The sequence below is a fragment of the Meles meles genome, chromosome 4 (assembly GCF_922984935.1).
Source record: "Meles meles chromosome 4, mMelMel3.1 paternal haplotype, whole genome shotgun sequence".
NCBI classification, from domain to species: domain Eukaryota; kingdom Metazoa; phylum Chordata; class Mammalia; order Carnivora; family Mustelidae; genus Meles; species Meles meles.
In genome coordinates this window covers 68680516-68703446 of record NC_060069.1, presented here as the reverse complement: position 1 = coordinate 68703446, position 22931 = coordinate 68680516, and the positions used below count along the sequence as shown (strand labels likewise).

The window sequence follows — 22931 nt, the reverse complement described above, 5'->3', positions numbered from 1 at the left end:
TGGGAAGAAGACAAATCCACGAGATGACCAGGGCTTTTCTTTCACATGAAACTATGTCCATGTTTGTGAATAGGCAGAATATGCTTTCCTCAAGATTAGATGATGCCCACCCCCCAGAAAAAAATGCTGTCACGAGGCATGTCTGTTCTTGGGTTTTTCTGAAAGCATACCACCACAGTCCTCACTGAAGAAGATCATGAACAGGAATAAAGGCACACCCATTGTCCCTAAATCCACAGACTAGATCAAACCTGCTGTAGAGAAAATCAGTCCTGATTACCTAGCTGAGAGCTGAGAAGGCAGAGTAAGCATGACACATGGGTATGGAGGGCCAAGGGAGATGAAGATGAGGAGAGGAGTGAGAGAGAGCCCTTCACAGAAAGATTACATGGAGAGGGTTAGGGCTGAGGGGCACATTTTCATCTCTCGACTCTACCCCACCAAGCTACGAGAGTGGAAGTTCATTAGAAATGGGAATCCAAACCTCATCCTCTGTCCTGGCTCGAAATGCTTCCTCTAGTCTTCAGTAAAAGAACCATTTGAACACCTATCAGTGTTGGTGGGTTAAGGAATATTGGGTTGAGGAAGGCCATGTCCCCGCGCCACTCAGACAGGGGACAATATTTAATACTTTGCAGTGTGATAGCTCTGTCAAACCCAAAGAGCTCTAACCCCAAAGACTGAATTCCACAGTCCTTCCCTCAGAACAGGGATGCAAAGAATATCCCCAGCCTCGGACTGGTCGTGGTGATGAAGACGATCACAATCTGTTTGCTCTGAAGTGCTTACAACGGCATACCAGGCCCTGCTCTGAGTCCTTTACAATACTTTACAACATATAGTTGCAAAAATCCCACGAGGAGACCTTATTGTTAGTACCACAGTACAGCTGAGGAAACTGAGGCAAAAAATCTTTATGGACTTGTCAAGGTCCCAAAGTAAATGATAGAGAATGTGAACCAAGGTCATTTGTTTCTAGACCTGACACCGTCAGTCACTCTATTAGACTGAGTCTTTTTTTAAGCGATGAGCCCATGACACCTGTGTTGTAGTTGAGATGACCAGATGGTATCTTTGAACGTTGCTTTAATATACAGTTGAGGGTATTCTAAAAATCAAACCCCAGGGACAGAATGAAATGTATACCTTTATCTCTGCAAAGACAGCTAGGAATAGAATGCTCCCTCTCACTAACTTACTTCCTTCTCAAAACAAGGCTTTGGTCTTCAGCTGCCTTCTCTGCACAACATAAAATCCAAAAAGAGATGCACATGTCAAAGGAGATTTAATTTCAGGTTTAAACCACAATTATGCTCGTTGAATACAAGAGAAATTTGAAAACAAGCATCTCTTTGCTACTTAAAGTTAATTTATCTCCTCCCCAGGGTTCAAAGGCCAAAACATGACCCCCCCAGATGCAGTCTCTAAAACCATAACAACACAGAGCATGCCCATAAGGATAAAAAGAAGTTAAAGGAGGGGGTAAATGAACGGAACTCAGAAACTTAAAGTCAAAGCTGGAATAGACCTCAATGAGACTCCAGAGGAGAAAACCAGGTGACTTTCCAAGGTCGCAAGTGCAAGTTGGGGCAAGAACTCAAGGTTCCTGGCACCCAGGCCAGTGTTCCTTCCACTATCTCATGCGGCCTCCCTGAACGGCAAACCACTAGCCGTCTGACAAAGCAGCAAGCCAGGGAGCCATGCCACATGAAAGGCCAGATTGTTGAGGGGAAGGGGGGGTGGGGAGAAGAAGCAAAGGGCTGAAGGACACTATGGTTTTACAGAAATCTATTTGCAAGTAGATCTGTGGTTACCAATGGGGCTGGCCCAGGGAAAGAACAACTGACTGACAGCACAGACAAAGGCAGAGGCGATCTCACAAAGGGAGATACAGGAGTCACCGGGCTTCGTGCATATCACTAATACACTTCGTCAAGTGGAGACCAAGAATAACAGTGAGGAAAAGCCCACTATACACAAGGGCCCTTTTATTCTTTGGACTTTCCTGCTTCACACACACTTTACCTGATGAAACATTAGAACTTTTGCTTTTATTTCTGTAGGATTCTTTTGATTTTCCACATTCAACTAGCACACTTCACAACTATTTAGTGTTCCTATTTTTTTGCAAATTAATGTGCTGTGCACACTGATGACATATTTGGAAGTTAATTAAATCAGATGAAAATTGCTTAGATTAAAATTTCCCTGTTTCTTCACTACAATGTCTGCCACCTACTGTTCAGCTACGAAATACTACAGCTCTCACATCAATGAAAGTTCATATTAATATGCTCTGAGGTAGAAAGACTCTATTAGCCATTTTCTCCCCCGTCTCCTGTTCTTTGCTTCCAACTGCGTTTAGCTTTGGAACCCTCTGACAAATGGCCATTATTCTCTGGGCTAGTAAAAAATTTCTAAACTTTAGGGGAAATATCGTTGGTCAAAAGCCCAAGGGAATTGGCTTGTTGAATTAAATGATAAATATATGCATTTAAGGTCATTAGAGACTTTATCTCCTGTGAAGGCTATATTTGTCAGATTGATATAATTTCTCTCAACTGAGTACTTAACTCCATCGGCCAACGTTACTACGATTATTCCTTTCCCTTTAAGTAGGAGACTTCTGGCTAACAACACGTGTGTTCTTTCTGGTGCTGCTTCTTGAGCGATCAAGGCACACCTTTGTTTCATTTATATGCAATTTTCACCTCTGACCCAAGAAATGAGTCCTGGGCTTCCTGAACTTTATTGCCTGTTAATAGACTGCTGGCTCTCTTTTCAGCAGTAATAGAAATGGTGGAGAGGCATTTCATTTAAGAAAGAGGCTGGCAGACTACAGCCTGAAAGACAATGTCAGAATTAAAAGTCAGCCCGGCCAAGAAACAATACAAAGACCACAGTGACATGAAAGAGGAAGTTGCCCGTATTCCATCCCACATTGAACAGCCGGTATATAAATAAGAACAGCATCTCAGATCTAATTATTTTCCCACCGCGCAATGGCAGACACCCTGAATGGTGCTAAGTGATTGATCTGGTAATTCATCTTCAACTTACACCTATCTACATATTTTGTTTCTTCTCATTAAACTGGAGACATCAGTGACGAACTTATGAAGTGGCAGTCTTTGGCTTCATAAAATACACACAGATGCTCATCAGAGGCTCTTTCCTGCCTACTTCTTAGTGACACGTGTTTATAATTTCGTCTGTATTTCGTTTGCTGTGGTTTACTCTTAAGTACATCTGTTCAATTAAAATGGAAACGTGTGACATGGCCTGCACTCAGCAACTTTCGAGCTTGTTAATGAAACGTTCTAAGGTTCCTGCCTCAGCTCTTTATTTGCAAAAGAAAATGATTGAAAAGTATAAATAAAAATACCCTTTAAAACGCGTACAAAGAAGTCGACTGTTTTGTTAATAGTTAAGAAAAGGCATTATTACGGCATAAGGACATTATTTTACATGAAAAGACATTATTAAAAATGATTTACTGCCGCATGTTTGGAAACTTACAGGAAAAGTCTGATAATATATTAAACTTGTTTATTACGACTTCATATAATTTTGAATAATACTACTTTTTCCTTTGACAAGTGCAATAAACTCCACTGGTATAGACATAGGTTGATTATCACGAGTCAACCGTGTTGCTTAAAGAAACATGCCCAAACAATCAGCTTTTGACGGCTGCATCTCCAGTTATTTACACTCACCATCATGGTAATAACTCACCATTTCTATATTAATAAGGCAGTGAAATTTATTATGATGGTATTGAAAAGTTATTAAGTACTGCATCCCAAGTGACAAAGTACCACAGCACTGTCACTATCCAAAAGCAGTTCCCCATTCATCACTTGCCTTTCCAGATGGTCCTGCATCTTTATCGCTCCCAGGTTGGTGACATCACCTGTTCACCCACTCAAAATTGATGATGAAAGCAAACAGATCTATCTTACTTACATTTACCAAATCAATTTAATTTTTACAGGCCATGGCTTGGTGACATATTGACTGTTTTCCTTAATGGCACCTACCGTATTTAATGCAAGGATGTCATCTTTGATTCCTGGCTCGCATAATGTGTCATTTCATAATAAATTTTTCTAACATATTTACTTAATGGAAAGAATTATGATTGCTTGTCAGTTCTCTTATTAAACACAATGATAATTCTTTTTCTTTTGGAGTATCATCCATTGGGCAATGGAGCTATTTTTAATTCCTCCTCATCTCTTAATGGGAGGCAGTGATTTAGATATAAAGTAAGTCCTAATCAAATGGTGGACGTATGATCCACGACCCTCAGTTGCAGAGCTCCATGCCAAGATTTTATCTTACATATAATTACAGAAAAACTAGATTCTCGAGAGATGCCATGATTAAAATAATATAGCTAAAGATGAATATATGACTGTCACTACAAAAATACAGAGCTGTGGAATTGATGTAATGTAATGGTCCATATGATGTCTACCCTTGACTTCTCTTCAGCTAGTGCTCTTAGATCAGATGTATATTAACATAAATATCTGCACTGTGGGAGGTTAAGATGCATAATGAAAGACTAGCCTACTGGCTAGCTGATACTCACACGTGATACCCCTTGCTTCCAAGTATGATTTACATATCCCATCTGCCACCCTCTAAGACAAATGTTCCTCTGACACGTGTCATCATTTCATTGTAGTGTATTTGTATTATCTGAAGGGAATGGATGACCAATGTCTGTATTTGGAGAGGTATAGGGCCCATAGGGCAAATCAGGCCTCCCCTGCCCCCTAAACCCCCATCTTATATTATGTGTTTGCAAGTAAAAACAACACCAAATAAACTCCAAGTCTGACTCTAAAAAGAAAAACGAGGAAAATCCGTGACAAAGGAAAACTGAGAAATCTAAGGTTGTGTGCACGTCTGTTTCTTTAGCACTCATGAGCTAGCCAAGAGAAGCCACAGTACAAGTGTTTGGCAAGTTTAAGGAGTTAGCCCTCCAGAGAATGTTCTCTGGCCCCAGTCCCACACTGCTGACAGACTAATGGCAATGGCTCTTGGCTTTACCATCTGCTTCCCCCACAACACTGGGGAGGAATCACAGCTCACCTCCCATGCCCCTCCGCTAAAGCTAGAAATGGTCAAGGACGATCTCCAAGTTTACCTGGCCCTATACCGAAATGATTGGGTCCCAGGATTAGCGGATTTCTGAGGAGAGGAAGGAAGGATGGAAGGACCCTGCCCAGTAGAACTATCTCCATCTGTGCTTCTACTATTTAGTCTCAATCAAATGAGCAGAAATGTACATGTCAACAACACCCACACATAGTTTATATCTCTTTAGAAACCAAGTCCAGGATTTCCTATATCCCTGTAATTGCAATGATAGCAGCTCAAGTTAGGAAGAAAAAGAAGAAGGAAAAAAAAAAGTTGAGGGCAAAACTAGGTAACCTGCTCCTGCCTGTACATTAAGTTCGTATAAGGAGACTCTTCATGCTCATCTACAGAGATGAACTTATCCTAACTTCTTGGTTAGGCAGAGTCTTGCCCTTGGGTGAGGTTTCCAGGAAAACAGGGATCCAAGTTGGCAGCTTTGCAAGAACAACAAGAACATCTTTTTTTTTTTTTTTTTTGAGGGCAGCTGGTCTCTGTGTCAGGGTGGAGATTCTATGCTGGCATTACACACCTGCTGAATTCCTACCACAAGAATCTAAACAAATGAAAAAAGAAAAAACAAATCATCCGCACCTGTGGCTGCCAACCAGTGGAGGTTTCTGTGCCAGGCCGTGCACACCTGGGAAGCCCAGGAGGTCAGCTGGAGTGTCAGAGGAAAACACCACTGTCAGCTACTTGGTAGGAGGGACAAAGGTTGGGCGCCTGGATGGCTCAGTCTTTCGGCGTCTACCTTTGGCTCAGGTTATGATCCTAGGGTCTTGGGATCGAGCCCTACCTACATCAGACTCCCTAAGTGGCGGAAAGCCTGCTTCTCTCTCTCCCACTCCCCCTGCTCATGTTGCCTCTCTTGCTGTATCTCTCTCCGTCCCATAAATAAATAAAATCTTTTAAAAAAAGAAGAAGAAGAAAAAAGGAAAAAAAAAAAAAAAAGGAGGCACAAAGGATCTCCTATGAATCTGTGACGTGAGCTGACCGGCCAATGGTCACAGCAAATATAAGTCATGGCCATGGAAAATATATACATATTTCCTATGAATAAGGAAAACTCTAGGTGCAAGTGTGGCAGGAATAAGAGAGGAAATTTCAGAGCAGAGGAATCTGTAATCATCACCCCCTGCCCATCCTTCCTTTCCGATAGATGGCTGGCTCATTGTTTATTAGCCAAATTCAGGTACTAGGTAATGGAAAATATATTACACCAAAATGGAAAATACTAAAATGGAAAAAGGCCATATCAGAGAAGTTGATCAATATGATTTTAAATATATACTTTACATGTATTATATTTTATATTATATATAAATATAATTATGTTATACACAAATATATAAAATATACAAATATATTTAATGACCTATATTTATTAAATATATATATATATTATACACACACATATACACATACATTTAAAGAGAGACAGAGAGACCTGGATGTGAGAAGAGTGTTTGAGAGGAGACAGTCTTTGAGAGCAGCACCTGCTGGATATGTGAGCTATTGAGAGTAAGAGGGTGAATGATAGATAATAGGGAGGATAAAGATATAGGGAGAAATGCTTTAAGTTTTTTAGAACATTATAAATGAAATCCTCATTTGATGGCTCTGAAAAAGATTTAGTTTTTAAATAAATTTTGGATGGCTGGGGAGGAGTTACTGGGCCTTTAAAAAAAAAATTTATAATGACTGCCTTTATATGGGTACCCAACTTTATATGGGTTACAAGGAGAAAGCATCAGGGCCAACACCTGAAATGCTTAGATTCAAAATCCAAATTCAAAATTTAGATTCCAAAATGATCAATTAAAAAGAAAAAACTGTAAAAGTCATACATGTGTGTGTGTGTAAGGTTGTGTAGTGCAGGTTCTGGAGACACTTTCTGTATCAGATGACACTCTTCAACTGACTTCCTAGGAGTAGGCTAGGAGATACAAATTATTTTCTGTGCCTAGGACAGCAGTTGACTGATGGAATAAAAATGTGTTCTGAAAGCTGATGGGATACATGCTTAATAGTGGGATAGGGTTTGGATCTGGAAGTAGTAGATACTGCGGACAGGTGGCATGACCCACAATCACCGAATAAACTTTTGTTCTGAACCTGCTCGTTTTGTTCCTAGCCATAAATATAACTCTGAGAATTTCTCCTTTGGTCATGTGGACCCACCATGGTATGGAGTACCTTAGTGAGGTAAGCTATTTGTGTGTATTCTTTGTTCACCTTCTACCAACACAAGAAGTCCCCTTATAATAAAGGCACTGTGAAATTTCTGTGCTGTACCAAAATTTTGTTATTTTTTTTATATTTTTATATTATATTTTTTTGTATTTTTTTGTTTTGAAAGAAATGACCAACTAACAGGTAGCTGCTGGTATCTATTTGCTAAATATACATACACACACACAAAATTTCTTTATATTATTCTTTGTCATACTGATAGCTGGCAACTTCTTCCTGTTTGCGATTTTTCTGGATTGACAATTCTCCTGATTATCATGTAGAACATACTCTTAAAAAAGCACACAACATTTGACATACTTCAGCTTCAGCTATATTTCGAAGGGCCAAAAGATGCAGCAGAGCAAAAATGATGGTAACATTTAAGTACTGAATTTTCCTATAGCTGAAATACAAATTCATTTTTCTAAACTTCTGGACAGAACTATGTATAAAGAAAAGTGCTTTGGCAGAATTTGTATTGTATGATTCTATCAATGTAAATAAGCTTTGAGAAGCCAGCATGCTACCTTAATACAATCTTTATTTATTTTACAAATCCCCCCAGTGTCTCCATTTCTCCATATTATCTACTTATCATCATTGGAAGAAATTCTCTCCATACTGCTTCATTGAACAAACTAAGGAGCAAAGAAGCTTCATTCACTCTCTTATCCTTCAAAGATAATTTCCACCCGTTATTTCTTATTACTTCTCACTGCTTCTAAACTTACCCTCAAGGAAAAGGCTTAGAGAATGAAACATCCTGATGCAGTGATCCAACTAAGTATTCTAGAATAGTATTCCAGAATAACAAATTATTATAAAGAAATGACCAAATGACCTAGAATTGACTGTCAAATCTATTAAAAGAGGATCTTCACTAAACATTTCATGCTTTGAACCCACGAGTTTCACTACTGATTAAGCTACTCATACACAAGTATGGGGGTGAGTAAGAAAGAAACTCACTTTTGATATATTTGGTAGGATATCCCACTTAACTGGGAGAAAATCACCCAATATTCTTTTTTTTTTTAATTTATTTTCAGTGTAACAGAACTCATTGTTTATGCACCACACCCAGTACTCCATGCAATACGTGCCCTCCATAATACCCAGCACCTGGCTCCCCCAACCTCGCACCCTCTGCCCCTTCAAAGCCCTCAGATTGTTTTTCAGAGTCTATAGTCTCTCATGGATCATCTCTCCTTCCAATTTCCCTCAACTCCCTTCTCCTCTTCATCTCCCTTTGTCCTCCATGTTATTTGTTATGCTCCACAAATAAGTGAAACCATATGATACTTGACTCTCTCTGCTTGACTTATTTCACTCAGCATAATCTCTTCCAGTCCCGTCCATGTTGCTACAAAAGTTGGGTATTCATCCTTTCTGATGGAGGCATAATACTCCATCGTGTATATGGACCACATCTTCCTTATCCATTCGTCCATTGGTTCTTTCCACAGTTTGGCGACCGTGGCCATTGCTGCTATAAACATTGGGGTACAGATAGCCCTTCTTTTCACTACATCTGTATCTTTGGGGTAAATACCCAGTAGTGCAATTGCATGGTCATAGGGAAGCTCTATTTTTAATTTCTTAAGGAATCTCCACACTGTTCTCCAAAGTGGCTGCACCAACTTGCATTCCCACCAACAGTGTAAGAGGGTTCTCCTTTCTCCACATCCTCTCCAACACACGTTGTTTCCTGTCTTGCTAATTCTGGCCATTCTAACTGGTGTAAGGTGATATCTCAATGTGGTTTTAATATGAATCTCCCTGATGGCTAGAGATGATGAACATTTTTTCATGTGTCTGATAGCCATTTGTATGTCTTCATTGGAGAAGTGTCTGTTCATGTCTTCTGCCCATTTTTTGACATGATTATCTGTTTTGTGTGTGTTGAGTTTGAGAAGTTCTTTATAGATCCTGGATATCAACCTGGGTGACAGCTCCCGTGAGGGGCTGGGAGCCTCGCCAGCCAGCAGAACCCAATATTCTTTTGAAAAATAAGTGACTCACATGCAAATTCTAGTTGACCATGAAGGCACACAGAGTAAAACAAAAAAAAACTCTTGCTACTTGGGGAAATTTTTTTTCCTATTCTAGGTCTTTTATATTTCCACATGAAGTTTACAATCAACTTGTAAATTCCCACAATAAAGCATACTAAGATTTGATTAGAATTGTGCTGAGTCAGTATGTTACTTTGGGAAGACTTGTTACCTTAACAGCATAGACTTGTCTAATCAATGAGTGTGATTTTTCTATTTATATAGGTCATCTTTAAATTTCTGTTATGTTTTGAATTTTTCAGTGACGGTATTTTAAAATATTTGTATTTATTTTTACATATTTGAATTCTCTGATTAAACATTTTAATTGTTTGACATAAATGGTATTTTAAACTTACACAAATTGCTTTTGCAAGTGTGAAGGAATTCAGTTTTGTATATTTACCTTTTATCAGATTTACTTTTTAAAATTTACTTATTCTTAGTATTTGTAAATTTCTAAAAAATCATATCATTTATGAATATAGACATTTTGCTTTATCCCTTCAAATTTTTGATCTTTTCATTCCTTTCTTTTAGGGTGCCTGGGTGGCTCAGTCAGTCAAGCATCTGCCTTTGGTTCAAATCATGATCCCAGGGTCCTGCTTCTCCCTCTCCCTCTGCCTGCTGCTCTGCCTACTTGTGTTCTCTATCAAATATATAAATAAAATCTTTAAAAAAAAAGATTATTCGGGGCACCTGGGTGGCTCAGTGGGTTAAAGCCTCTGCCTTCAGCTCAGGTCATGATCCCAGGGTCCTGGGATCAAGCCCCGCATCGGGCTCTCTGCTCAGTAGGGAGTCTGCTTCCCCATCTCTCTCTCTCTGCCTGCCTCTCTGCCTACTTGTGATCTCTGTCAAATGAATAAATAAAATCTTAAAAAAAAAAGATTATTCATTCCTTTCATCTTTCCATATTGCACTGACTTGGACAATTTTGAACAGAGTACTAATAGGGACAGCCTCAATTTTACATGTCATTGAGGGAAAATGTCCAACATTATTTCATTATTGTAATGTCAGCTATAGCCTGTTTATATATGTCTACCAATTCAAAGTAGCACCATTTATTTTGAGTTTGCTCAGAGGTTTTGTGATGAAAATATATTAGTATTTTATCTATTGAGGTGGTCATGCAGTTTTTCCTCTATGTCAATGTGAAATACAATCATGACTTATGAAAAGTGAGTATTTTATATTATTATTTGTAATTTTTATTGAGATATAATTGACATAATATTTTGTAAGTTTTGAGTGCACAACACACTGCTTTGTTTTTATTTATTTATTTATTGTTTAAGATTTTATTTATTTATTTGACAGACAGAAATCACAAGTAGGCATAGAGGCAGTCAGAGAGAGAGGAAGAAGCAGGCTCCCTGCTGAGCAGAGCACCTCATGCGGGGCTCCATTCCAGGACCCTGGGATCATGACCTGAGCTGAAGGCAGAGGCTTTAACCCACTGAGCCACCCAGGTACTCCTGCTTTGTTTGTTTTTATTTATCCTGTCTATCCAAAGTCCATTTTTGCCAAATGACAGAATCCTAAGATCATAATTACATTTAGTTGTTCTGTTTCTTTCTTCTCCTTTAATTTGGAACATTTTCACGTCCTTTCCTTGCCTTTGATGACATGGAAAATTTAGAAGAATACAGCACACCCTCTTTTGTTAACTTTTTTTTTAACTGATGAATAATTTTTTTTAAAGATTTTATTTATTTATTTGACAGGCAGAGATCACAGGTAGGCAGAGAGGCAGCCAGAGAGAGAGGAAGGGAAGCAGGCTCCCCACTGAGCAGAGAGCCAGATGTGGGGCTTGATCCCAGGACCCTGGGATCATGACCTGAGCCGAAAGCAGAGGCTTTAACCCACTGAGCCACCCAGGTGCCCCTAACTGATGAATAATTTTAATATAATTACTTGATTTTTGTCTGGTATATAATTATATATTATTTTTATTTATTTTTTACAATGTTATATTAGTTTCAGGTGTACAACATAGTGATTCAACAGTTTCATATGTTACCCACTGTTCATCACAACAGGTGCACTGATAACTTGGGAAACTTTTTAAAAATTTTGATATCAGACTTGTCCACATCCCTGACTATACTTTGAAAGTACTAGAGGTTGTCAAAACAGCAATAAGAGGAGTAGACATGCTGAACTCCATCAATACCTCTCATCAAGAAAGCACAAGAAGGGCAAGCCACGAGTATTAACAGGACATACGTGGAGGGGTAGGAGGTGGGGTGAGGGGACTCCTAACCTCCTCACAAAACAGGATGGGATCCTCTTAAACCCTGGGCAAAACTATAGGTAGTTCCTGGTGCTTCAGGAGAATAAACTGCTATTTTCTTTCAATAGCCAGAGATTTAATTCCTACTATATATGTATGCTGGAAGCACAAAATGAATCAAATAGACTGATTTTCTTTTCTTGATTTCGTTATATTCCAAGAGCGTCTGTAAGATCTTGGGCCCCAATGACAATCATATTCAGGATCCTACTAGTAAGCTGTACTTTTTATCTTGATATTTTATTTTTTAAGATTTTATCTATTTATTTGTCACAGAGAGAGAGAGTACATGCCCAAGTGAGCACAAGCAGGGGAGGGGCAGACAGAGGGAGAAGCAGGCTCCCAACTGGGCAAAGAGTCTGATGCGGGACTCAATCCCAGGACCCTGGGATCATGACCTGAGCTGAAGGCAGATACTTAACCAACTGAGCCACCGAGGCATCACTATCTTGGTATTTTCTGTTATTCTTCACAAAGTAAAATTGAAGATCCAAGCTACATTTATCATCCTTAAATAACACTGCAAAAACTTAATAATACTTTGTAATGTAAGGTTTTATGGTAATGTACATTTGTTATATTAGATAACATTTCTCTTTCTTAACTATCCATTAAAGACATCCTTTTGGATAATTGATACTATTTCCCCTCTACTGGAATCAGTTCATTTCAAAATTATTAAGTCAAAGGTCTTTACTTAGTTATCTGGCTTTAAGAATATGCAACATGTCAAGGGTACTTGCTTTCCCATTAATGAATAAACGTTTTCTCTAAAATCAATGCCAAACTATTGATTTCATTCTACGAATCACTGTAAAACTCATTTTTTGGCTCAAGCAAATCTAGAGAGAGATAAGGGAGAAATATTGCCATTCAAAGATATTTGATGTCTATGAGATGTTAGGACATCTCAAACTATTTATTCTTTATTACCAAACACACATTACTTGATTTTCAGCCTCCTTACTCTGAACTCAGATGTTAGTTAGGTATCTTGAAAGTCTGATGTTGTTGTTTTAATGGATATTCATATTTCAGTTAACATACAGATTGCGTGTTTCCATACACAAGGCATCACTGCAGAACTCAAAAACAAACTTACAAATGTGAGAACTATTCCTTCTTAAGTGATATAGGGAGGCACACATTCATTCTAATATCATTTCAGGATTACATTACTGGAACATAATGTATTGTCAAAGCACTGCATCAAAATTATTTAATGAGTTTCTGATGCCAGCAAAATCTCTTTCTACTATTCCTTCCCATCTATTTAACAAAACACAAGAGAAAGTTACTGACCACTCATGTCCTCATTTTTCTACCTCTGAGTATGTGTATGCTTACAAAGAGAAAAAGTAAAGTTAAACTCATACCTGGCATTTTTAACTGATCAATGTAATCTGGATCAATTGCGGGTTAGAAGGATACAATAGAGGGTTTGGCACCTAACAGATGCACCATCAGCTAACTTATATCTACTTGAGGAGTTTCATGATGACCAGTGGTAACAAAGATAAATAGAGAAAATGTGCTAAGTGACAATATTACAAGGAAACAAAACTTCACGTTATTTTTCCAATGACCCATCTCAGGCCATTAAAAATTTGCCACCCAAATTATTATTTTGTTTAAAAAGAAATTTATGAATATCTTCCAAATCCTTGTTTTAATTGTTAATTAGAAAACAACCAGTGGTTCCTTTTCAAATAAACCCAGAGTCACATAATTAGACCATCCCAGAGATAACTGAACTTCCAGGAAACAAGAAGTTTGAGTAAGAGCAAAAATTTATAAAAATTAATGAATAAAATATAGTTGCCCTTTGCCCTATCTAATGACTCTGTGCTAGATCTCTATTCCAGCCAAGCTTTTGTTGTTGTTGTTCACCTTTATTAAGCTCTTCTAGCAGGTGGGAGGCTCTTTGGTAGGCTTTTCACACAGTGTCAATTTTTATCGTCACTACAACCCTCATCGGATAGGTACAATTATTATCACCATGTTCCATATATATAAACTGAGTGGCACCAATTACATAACTTTTCCCAAATCTCTCAACTAGCACACAGAATCCTGAAGAAGACATAAGTCTGGGAAGTCTCACTCCAGAATCCTGATTCCCTCTGCTCTCCATGCAATTTCCATGTTATCATACAATGGTCATTTTTAGAAGAACACATAAGAGGAAACACTTGTCTTGAACTAACAGAATTTTCTGTTTTTATTATTGAATCAATCAGTAACTCTAAAGTTCTTAACCTATACTTAGGTAAAGATAGGTAAGTGTCCTATCCTTAATTACTTTTAGGTCCTAGAGATAATCAAGTGTTCCCCAGTCTTCAAAAACCTTTTGTTAGAGACAAGGCATATACATTGCAAGGTGGCAATCACTGCCAGACTCTAGCATTTATTTTTAAAGTTTCTCTTTATTAAATCAATACTTATTTGGGAGAAATCATATAATGTTTTTTGATATCTATGGCTTATTTTACCTAACCCTGTATTTTGGTCTGTAACCATCTTCAAAAATACGCAATTTTTCTAAAATACAAACTGAAATGTTTTTCCAAAGGGGTCTTTTTTGGGGAAATATATTACACTTTTAAAAAACCATTTAAACAGGGTTCAGAAAGGTGGTCACTAACTACAATATTATCTTTGAGCTTTCTCTCCTAAAAACTTTCTTTGAAAAGACTACCGTATTTCTTTACTTCATTTTAATTATATAACAAATAATGATGCAGGGCAGTTATTGGCTCATGGGTCAAATAAAAATGCAAGAACCAATTAATTTTGAGTTATTTCCCTAGAACTGCACAACAGTGGCAGAGTTAAGGCTTGATTCCACATGTCTAAAACCCAGATTCTAGCTTTTTCCATGGAACTCCCTCAACCCCACTCCCTATCTTTTCTTATGAGTCACATAATCCTCTATCCATTCATCATTCTTTCATTTGCTCTTTCATTCTTTCACTCATTCTTTTACCAAACAATTATTTATTAAATGTCTGTGTTATGGACTGAATGCTTGAGTCCTCCCCAAATGCATTATGTTGAAGCCCTAACTCCCCATGTGACTATATTTTCGGATATCTAGGGCCGTCGGGTGGTAATTAAGGTTATATGAGGTCATACAGGTGAGGTCTTGATCCGATAGGCCCTTATAAGTCCGATAGTATCCTTACAAGAAGAAATAGCAGAACACTCTCCTGCTGCCCCCTACGTTGTGTGTGTCTGCGTGTGCACATGTGTATATGCACACATGCACCTAGGAATGGCCATGTGAAGACAAAGCAAGAGGCGGCCATCTGCAAGCCAGGAAGAGAGTCCCCACCAGAAGCCAAATCAGCTACTATCCTAGATCTTGGACTTCTAGCTTCCAGAATTTTTAGAAAATAAATTTCTGCTATTTAAGTCACCCAGTCATTCAATCAGTAGTGCTTTGTTAGGGCAGCCTAAGGTGACTAATCCAGTCTGGTTGTTTCAGGTAACGGACTTAGCATGAGACAGTACCACAGGAACCACAGATAGGACACGATCAGGACGCTACACTTAGAGGATAGAACTCTGGATATTTTGCTCTATTAAGGAAGCTAGGCAGAAAATTTGAGTGTTATACAGTGCTTTCAATTCTTTGTACCTGGATTTACCTGTGCTGTGGTAAGGTGAAATGTGAGCAATACTAAATTTTGATGAGAAAGGTCAAGGAGAATGTCATGGAAGGCAAGAATCTGAAGAATGAATAGACACTTGCTAAGAGTGGATAGGAAAAGGAGGTTCTCAGGTAGGAAGACCAGTGTGTGCAAAGAAAGGAGGCCCCATAGAACATGGGAACTATGAATCATATCTGGTTGGTGTGGGAGAGAGTAGTCAAACATAACCCATTTTCTTTGCTTCAGCAACTGGACAGATGGTAATACAATTTATTATACAGGAAGTACTCAAGGAGGGGAAATTTGTTAGTAGAAAAGAGCAAGGATGGTACTAGAGATAGCAATGATTAGTTCGGTTATGATAGACTGGGTTCCGGTAGGGAAAGCAGGGCAGAATCTGATGCAGTGTATGCACTCAGTGATTGTTTGCTGAATATGGACTTCCACTGTTCGTGTATATTTTCCTTGGCCTAACAGGTTTTTTCCTCCCTAAATTCATCATTTTTTAAAATGAAAGGGTTTCAAAAAGCAAGGTTACATCAGTCGGTCACAATTATCTGTCTAACCAAACAGGAGAGAAATCAGCCATTGTTGAGGGCAAATATGACAGGAGAGTGATTAAAAATGAGCACGCAGGAGTAGGGCGAGATGCCTTTGTGAAAGTGCCTTTGTTGATCACAACTGGGTTTTGTATTAACTAGGGTAAGATTTGGGCGGGGGGGACACTCTAGAGTCAAGAGCTCAAGTACTCCTCCATGGATAACAAGATTGCCAAAATCACCAAAAAGCCCTTTGCCTGGGTTTGTTCATAACACATCTAGAGCAGATAATCCACACTCTCGAAAGTGAGGGCAACAATTAAAATGGTGCAGAAAATTACTGAATTAACTATCAATTGAATTCTTGAATGAGAGAGAGGAAATGGGTGATCTTTAGCCAGAGTCATGAACTATTTATAGAGATACCTTGAATTCCAAGCAATAAAACAACTCAGTTTTAACATAATGAAAAGAATCATTTTACGTTTCTCAAGGTAAGTATTTTCCTGTGTACATACTGAAGACATTCTACTCCCAAGGAGAAAAATAATTATTTTTAAATTTCCTCTAAATGCTGAATTTTCCCCAGGTTCATCCCCCAACCCACAAGTATCCTGTTTAAGAAGACATAGTCCTGCATTTATCAACACTGTAACTGCAAAATTATTTTGTTCTTAAGCCTTGGTTTATCCCAAGCCTTCTGGATAATCTCGAGCAGTACTGAACTTGTTGTTTAGCTCTGGAGATTTTGTAATAAAAGTTTAAGGAGTTACTTATTACTAGAATGTTTATAGCCTTTATTTTAAGGAGAACAAAAATGACGTAAAGTTCTACGCATTTAGTTAAAAACTTATTCAACTCACATATCAGTTAATGCTACAGTGATTTTTTAAAAAATCTCTTATCAATATATGTGCCTAAAAGCAGTGTAGCCAAGACACAACTTTACCTGAGCTGTGGCTAAGAACAAAACTAAGGAAGGATTTCTTACTTGTCAGCATGTCAAATCCAGATCTTAACTTTTGGCATTTTAGAATTTTGACAGGAATTGTTTTGATTGAGGCATTTTGCACAGATTTTACAAGAGGATACATATAAAACAAGGGGACAAAAATTTGAAATTAAGTCCTGAAGGCACTGTGTATTTATTTCTATTTAAAATGCTGACCATATATTCTATTAATGACCATAAATATTAAGAGAACATACCAAATAAATCTAGTTTATCTGATTTCTGTCTAACTGAAATTGAACCAAGGGTCAATCATGTCTCCAAAAAACACTTCCTTGCTAATATCGAAATTGCCTATACATTTTGCAGATATAGACCAGGTTTTCCAGAAATTATAATGTTATCATTTAACCACGTAAGTTTTCGAGTAATAAAAATAAATGGAAAGTAGGTAAAGCTACAGAATCTGTACAAAATTTAAAAGCTCAGCATCACATAGTTACCTGTTCTTACTGAAATAAAATTTACTTTGATTTTGTAATCAGACTGTAACTTATCATTCTTAGATATTATCAAGATGGTTTCTGTGAAAAGCATGGCTAAAACCAGCAACTAATTTTCATATAGTTTTTTGCCATCATTTTTATGTATGAATTATTCATTAAATCAATTTGAATATGAAGAACCATCACAGAATTCAGTACAGGGCTCATGTTCCAGAAACATGTAGAATCAAAGCAGGGTTATCACAAGAGTAGCAAAATATATTAGAACGCGGAGAAAAATGACCACGTAGAACAAAATAAAACCAAATTAACTTGAGAAAACAAATGTTTCCTCCAATGTTCCAAGCCTTGCCGCCAAAAAAAAGATAAAATACAATAAGCTTGTCATATGATGACATCTATTTACTTATGCCACATACTATGTGGATGGCCACATTTGATGCTTCTCAATGCTAATTATAAAAACTGCATTTGTTTCCTCTGGTACGTTTGTAAGTTGACACTATTCTTTACCATTCATCAGTTGAGTTCTTCTCTATCATGCTATACCTTTATGCAACATTTTGTTTATAACAAGAAGGGAGATTACAAAGGAGGTTCGTTTTTAAAGATCTATTTGAAGACATTTGGTAACATTTGGAAATTGCTTAATTTATATCCACTTTAAAAACTGATCTATTAGTCACACATCTGAATAAATGTAAATGTGTAAACTCAAAATGTATCCTTACCTCCCATCCATAGCTGGGATCTTTCAGGTTTGACCTCTGCTCTCCCACATAAGGCCCAAACTTTTCGCCTGCCTCAATCTTCCTTTTGGTCCATATTCCTAGTCCTGCTCCAGGCATATTTGACTCTCGAAGTTCAAACTCAGCAGGAATGGGGATATCATCAGGGATGTAGATGGGGGCTTTGTATGGAGAGCCCTCTTTTGGCGTGAACGCTTCGCTGGATGTGGCTGGAGAGCATGGCTCTTGGATATTGAGGGAGGGAGTGCTGGCTACTCCATCTGCATCTGGCATTTCTTCCAAAGGAATTTCAGGGTAGCTGCCATATACACACTCATTACCTGTGAACAAATAATAACTTTGTGAATTCCACCTAATACAGAAGAATCAAAATCCCACAGCTCAGTACCAGTACTCAGTTGTTGTTCTTTGAAGACAAAATAGGGAAGGCCATTGTTAAAACATGCCTGCATCAAAGTCTCTGTGGTTCACAGATGGGGAATTTGGTTTATCTGCGGTGAATCCATAAATCAAATGAGCTAATCTTCAACAGCCAGTACTCTCATGCGCCAGCCAATCCATTATTTAGTTGGGAAACAACCAGCAATTTAATTATTGGTCTAAATAAAGTACAGATAAGAAGTAAACATATGTGTACCTACAGCCCCACAAACCATCCTAAATTGGAAGGTGATATCATTATACAATGTATTGGAAAGTTGTATCATGCAATGTATCTTAGACTACATTGTAGAAAACTGTCAAAGATTCCAAGGGCTGCCATGGACAACAAGGCTTAAATCTATGTAGCTGGACTGTTTATTGGAGTATTACTTTGTGTTTGTTCTTTATCTTTCCTATTTCAAACACATCACCAAACCATTGGACACCAAACCTGTGGGAGCCAGGCAGAATCCACGCAGAGGCAGAATCACCCATGGCCCGGTGAGGCTACCACTTCATTCTGTGGCCAACTGAGACACACAACCCAGACAGAAAAGCCTGCACTACCGCCTCCCCATCGCCCTCATTTCAGATCCCATGGCACTGCTCTCACTGTCCCTAGATCAGGCCTGCCATCACCTCACCCAGAAACCTATCCTGAGTTTGTGTTTGCAGACTTTTGTCCCCGAAGCCCTGGCTGACAGGCCCTCCAGGATGGAGCCTCTGGAGGCACAGCATAGGACTCTGAATGCCCACCCGAAGGAAACTCTGCCCGTCACTTTTGCACAAAGCCTCCAGATTGGGAGACAACATTGGTATTCTTTGCCTCAACAACTTATGCAGAGAATTAAAGCTACTTGAAGCTAGTGATTCCTCTAGACATTTGTGAAAACAAAATCATTAAAGAAAATAGGTGAGTTTTCCAGAGGGGAAAGCAAGGCAGAGTAACAAGGGGACTGGACACTTCACACAGGGGGCTCTCAGGACTCCACAAGGCGGCATAGCACCTCCACCAGAAATAAATAAGTGCACCATTTCAGACCCGAAAATCGTTTTTTGCTGGGAGTTAAAGAATTGTGATTGAGCTTCAATTTCCCACCAGTTCACCAGCTGAAGGGGATTTCAGTTATCTTAAAGCAAATAAACATACATTTCTTGTCTACAGGGATTATGGACCGATTTGTTTGATTTGTAGATCTTCAAGGAGAGAATAAAGAAAAATGAGTTAAAATTACAAGGAGACAAATGTCAATTAGATCCATCCAGAGTTGCTTTACATTCCCATTAATGGACTTCTAACATAGTCTAGATAACCATAAATTAGGAATAATATGGACAAATTTCAGCTTTGGAGGATGACTAGAATAGATGACCTTTAAGATGCTAGCAACCCTGCAGTTCTACTAATTATTAAAGCCTTCCAAGATAGTTTATTGGACTAGGGGTACAAAACCTGAGTTCTAGTCCTAATTCCTTCTCGGATTCATTATGGAAATTTATTAACTATGACATTCATTAACAATCGTTGATCAAGTACTGACTCCTCTTCAAGTTTTATGAAGTATAAAGTGATATCACATGCAGAAATATCTTTCTAATTAAGTGCTTTGTTCCTAAGTCAAATGATAAGACAACACCATTTTAACCAAGCATAGACCCAAGTACCAGAACCCAACCTTATTCCTATGAGACATCTGAACTGAACATACAAGCCCATTATCATTCAAGTTCATTATATCCAAAATCTTGTAGATTATAATCTGTCCTCAAGTTGAGTCTCCTGCCTGCTTCACCGTGTCTATTAAGAATACCGTTTTCCGGGGCGCTTGGGTGGCTCAGTGGATTGGGCCGCTGCCTTCGGCTCAGGTCATGATCTCAGGGTCCTGGGAGCGAGCCCCGCATTGGGCTCTCTGCTCCGAAGGGAGCCTGCTCCCTCCTCTCTCTCTGCCTGCCTCTCTGCCTACTTGTGATCTCTCTCTCTGTCAAATAAATAAATAAAATCTTTGAAAAAAAAAAAAAAAAAGAATACCGTTTTCCCCTAATTATCCATGTTCAAGGTTCTAAAATAACATGGACATTTTCTCTCCTTCATCCTCTAATCTGTACAGTCATTAAATGCTGCCCTTGTAAGATTTTTACCTTCATCTCATTCATTGTATCCACATCTTCATTCCTGAATTCTCTAACAGTCCTCTAAATATGTCTCCAGACCTCTAGCCTCCAACCTCCAATATCCCTCAACACTGAGCCTGTACAAGGCTGCTAAATTTATTTTCCCGGCACACCCATTTTCCCATGCAATACACCCTCCAATAATTCGTAATTAGTGTTCACAGGGAAAATCCAGAGTTCTTGGGCTTGAAATAAAATTGCTCTTATTTTAAAACTATTCTCCCGTTCTGATTCTCAGCACTCCTCGTAGGAACCTTGGGCCAGAATATGCTTATCCCTGTCTTCTAAGCTCAGTGAGCTTTTCCTATGCAGTTCTTCCTGCTGGGTCACCCTGTCTCCACCCCTCTGCCCATCCAACTTGTAGTCGTACTCTCAGGTCAAACTTTAGCTTGTCCCCTCACCATTCCATTTAACACAAGTATCCCCCTTTCTTGACTCCCTACAAAAATCCACCCCCCCAAATCTGATGATCAAATAATGCCATGCATTGCTCTTTAGTTTGATATGAAGGACTCTGTTATTCCAACTAGGAAACTGGCCCATAAAAGGAAGACTCAGAACTCACAGCTCTTAGAAATTCTCCAAGTGATCTACATAAAGGTGTTTACTAAATACTTACTAAGTAGATAACCTAAACATATAATTTTATCAAACCGTTAAACCAAGTCAATATGTTTCTACCAAATGCAAAAAACCATTTTGATCCTTTAAATACCTTTAAACCCATAGAAATAGAACACAACAAATTATAAACTTTTCTCCCAACCCAGCATCAAAAGAAACAATTTAAAAAAAAAAAAAAAGAAAGAAACAATTTTAGTTATGCCCCCAAAGAAATACCGTCAGAGAAATACACTTCTGGGTCCAAACGCCCTTGATAAAGTCTATCAAAATCTATCCTTCAGGGAGATTTTGCACTTCAAAAGTTCACCAGCACTCTTGAAACAGCTAAAAATATGTAAAAAACCATCTCTCTAGAATTGTAACATTTAACTACTGCAAATGCAGAGTTATTTTACAGATTCTTAAAGGGATTTATCACACATTGTGCAGACTTTGTTTTTCTCGAGAAGTGCTATAAATTGGAAGTATTGTATAATCTATAGACCTGTCCACTTAAGCAGAAGGAAACCAAAAGGCATCCAAGTGAATAGAACTATTTCCTCCAGTAATTATCCATTAAAAGTCAGTAAAATTTCCCCTATTTCTTCAAAGGGTTAAATCACTCATACTGTCAGTTCCATCAAAGTGATCTCAAATCTTAAAAAAGGATAGAGACAAACCCATCTGGGCCCCCCCACTGGCATGGCTGACCTCATGACCTTTGAGTTACCCACAAACTCTCCCAATGCATAATCTAAACGAGTGCATTTAGATTTCAATTCTTGTAGAGACAAAGTACACATGTGTGCCCAGGCTGCTGCACAGAAGAATTTGAATTTAGAGCCTGAATGCAATTCTGTTTACAATGGCAAAAAATTCCAATTAAACCTAAAGAACAACTTATATAAGCCACGCAAAGCCAGGAGAAAGACTCTCGGCCCTATTCATCCACAGGCAGGCATTAAATGTATACGCAAACGCAGGCAATTTGTTTTCAAGCATCTGTTCATCTAGTATCATCTGAATTAAATATAAAAAGGGCTGTGGTGACAAAAAATAGAAATAGAAAACTGCTGAGTTTTACATATCGAAACATGCAACAATATTTCACTGTAATCTAGCATTATGAAATTTTCAACAGCAAATAGAGTTTAGCACACCACACTGAATATTTGCATAAACCAAAGTAAACTAATGCTTCCAGTACATTACTTAAGAACTATCCAAAAAGCTGCTAAAACATTTCATCTAAATGACAAACCACCTCAATTATCCTTTCTCCATTAAATCTCTGTTATTGGGGGGGAAGTTGGGCCCATTTACAATAGGTAAGTATCAGTAAAAACTGCTGTATATATCAGTGGTCTCAGAAAGATAAATAACCTTGTAACTTCTTGGAGCTGAGCTGCCTGCTACCGGAATTTGCTTCATGCATCCTTTAGATGTATCATTAACTGAGTGAGGACAGAAAGACAAGCTTATTGTTGGATAGGAGACAAATGACTTAGGCAATGCTCTTGGAAATCAGCCTCTTCGATTCAAGTTTTAAGTGTTCTAATATCCCCAGAGATCAAGCCAGATCACACTCTTGGACTGGG

At 38.3% G+C, this 22931-nt stretch overlaps 1 protein-coding gene across 8 annotated transcripts in view; it reads right to left on the bottom strand.

Annotated features, from left to right (window-relative positions):
- The window catches only part of MECOM (MDS1 and EVI1 complex locus), a 552991-nt gene that overhangs the window by 266465 nt on the left and 263595 nt on the right, over positions 1–22931 (bottom strand). For all 8 annotated transcript variants that reach the window (XM_046002460.1, XM_046002464.1, XM_046002458.1 and 5 more), the window contains exon 2: positions 18118–18455. In XM_046002460.1, coding sequence (XP_045858416.1) covers positions 18118–18455 — 338 coding nt within the window. The remainder of the gene's footprint in view (positions 1–18117; positions 18456–22931) is intronic.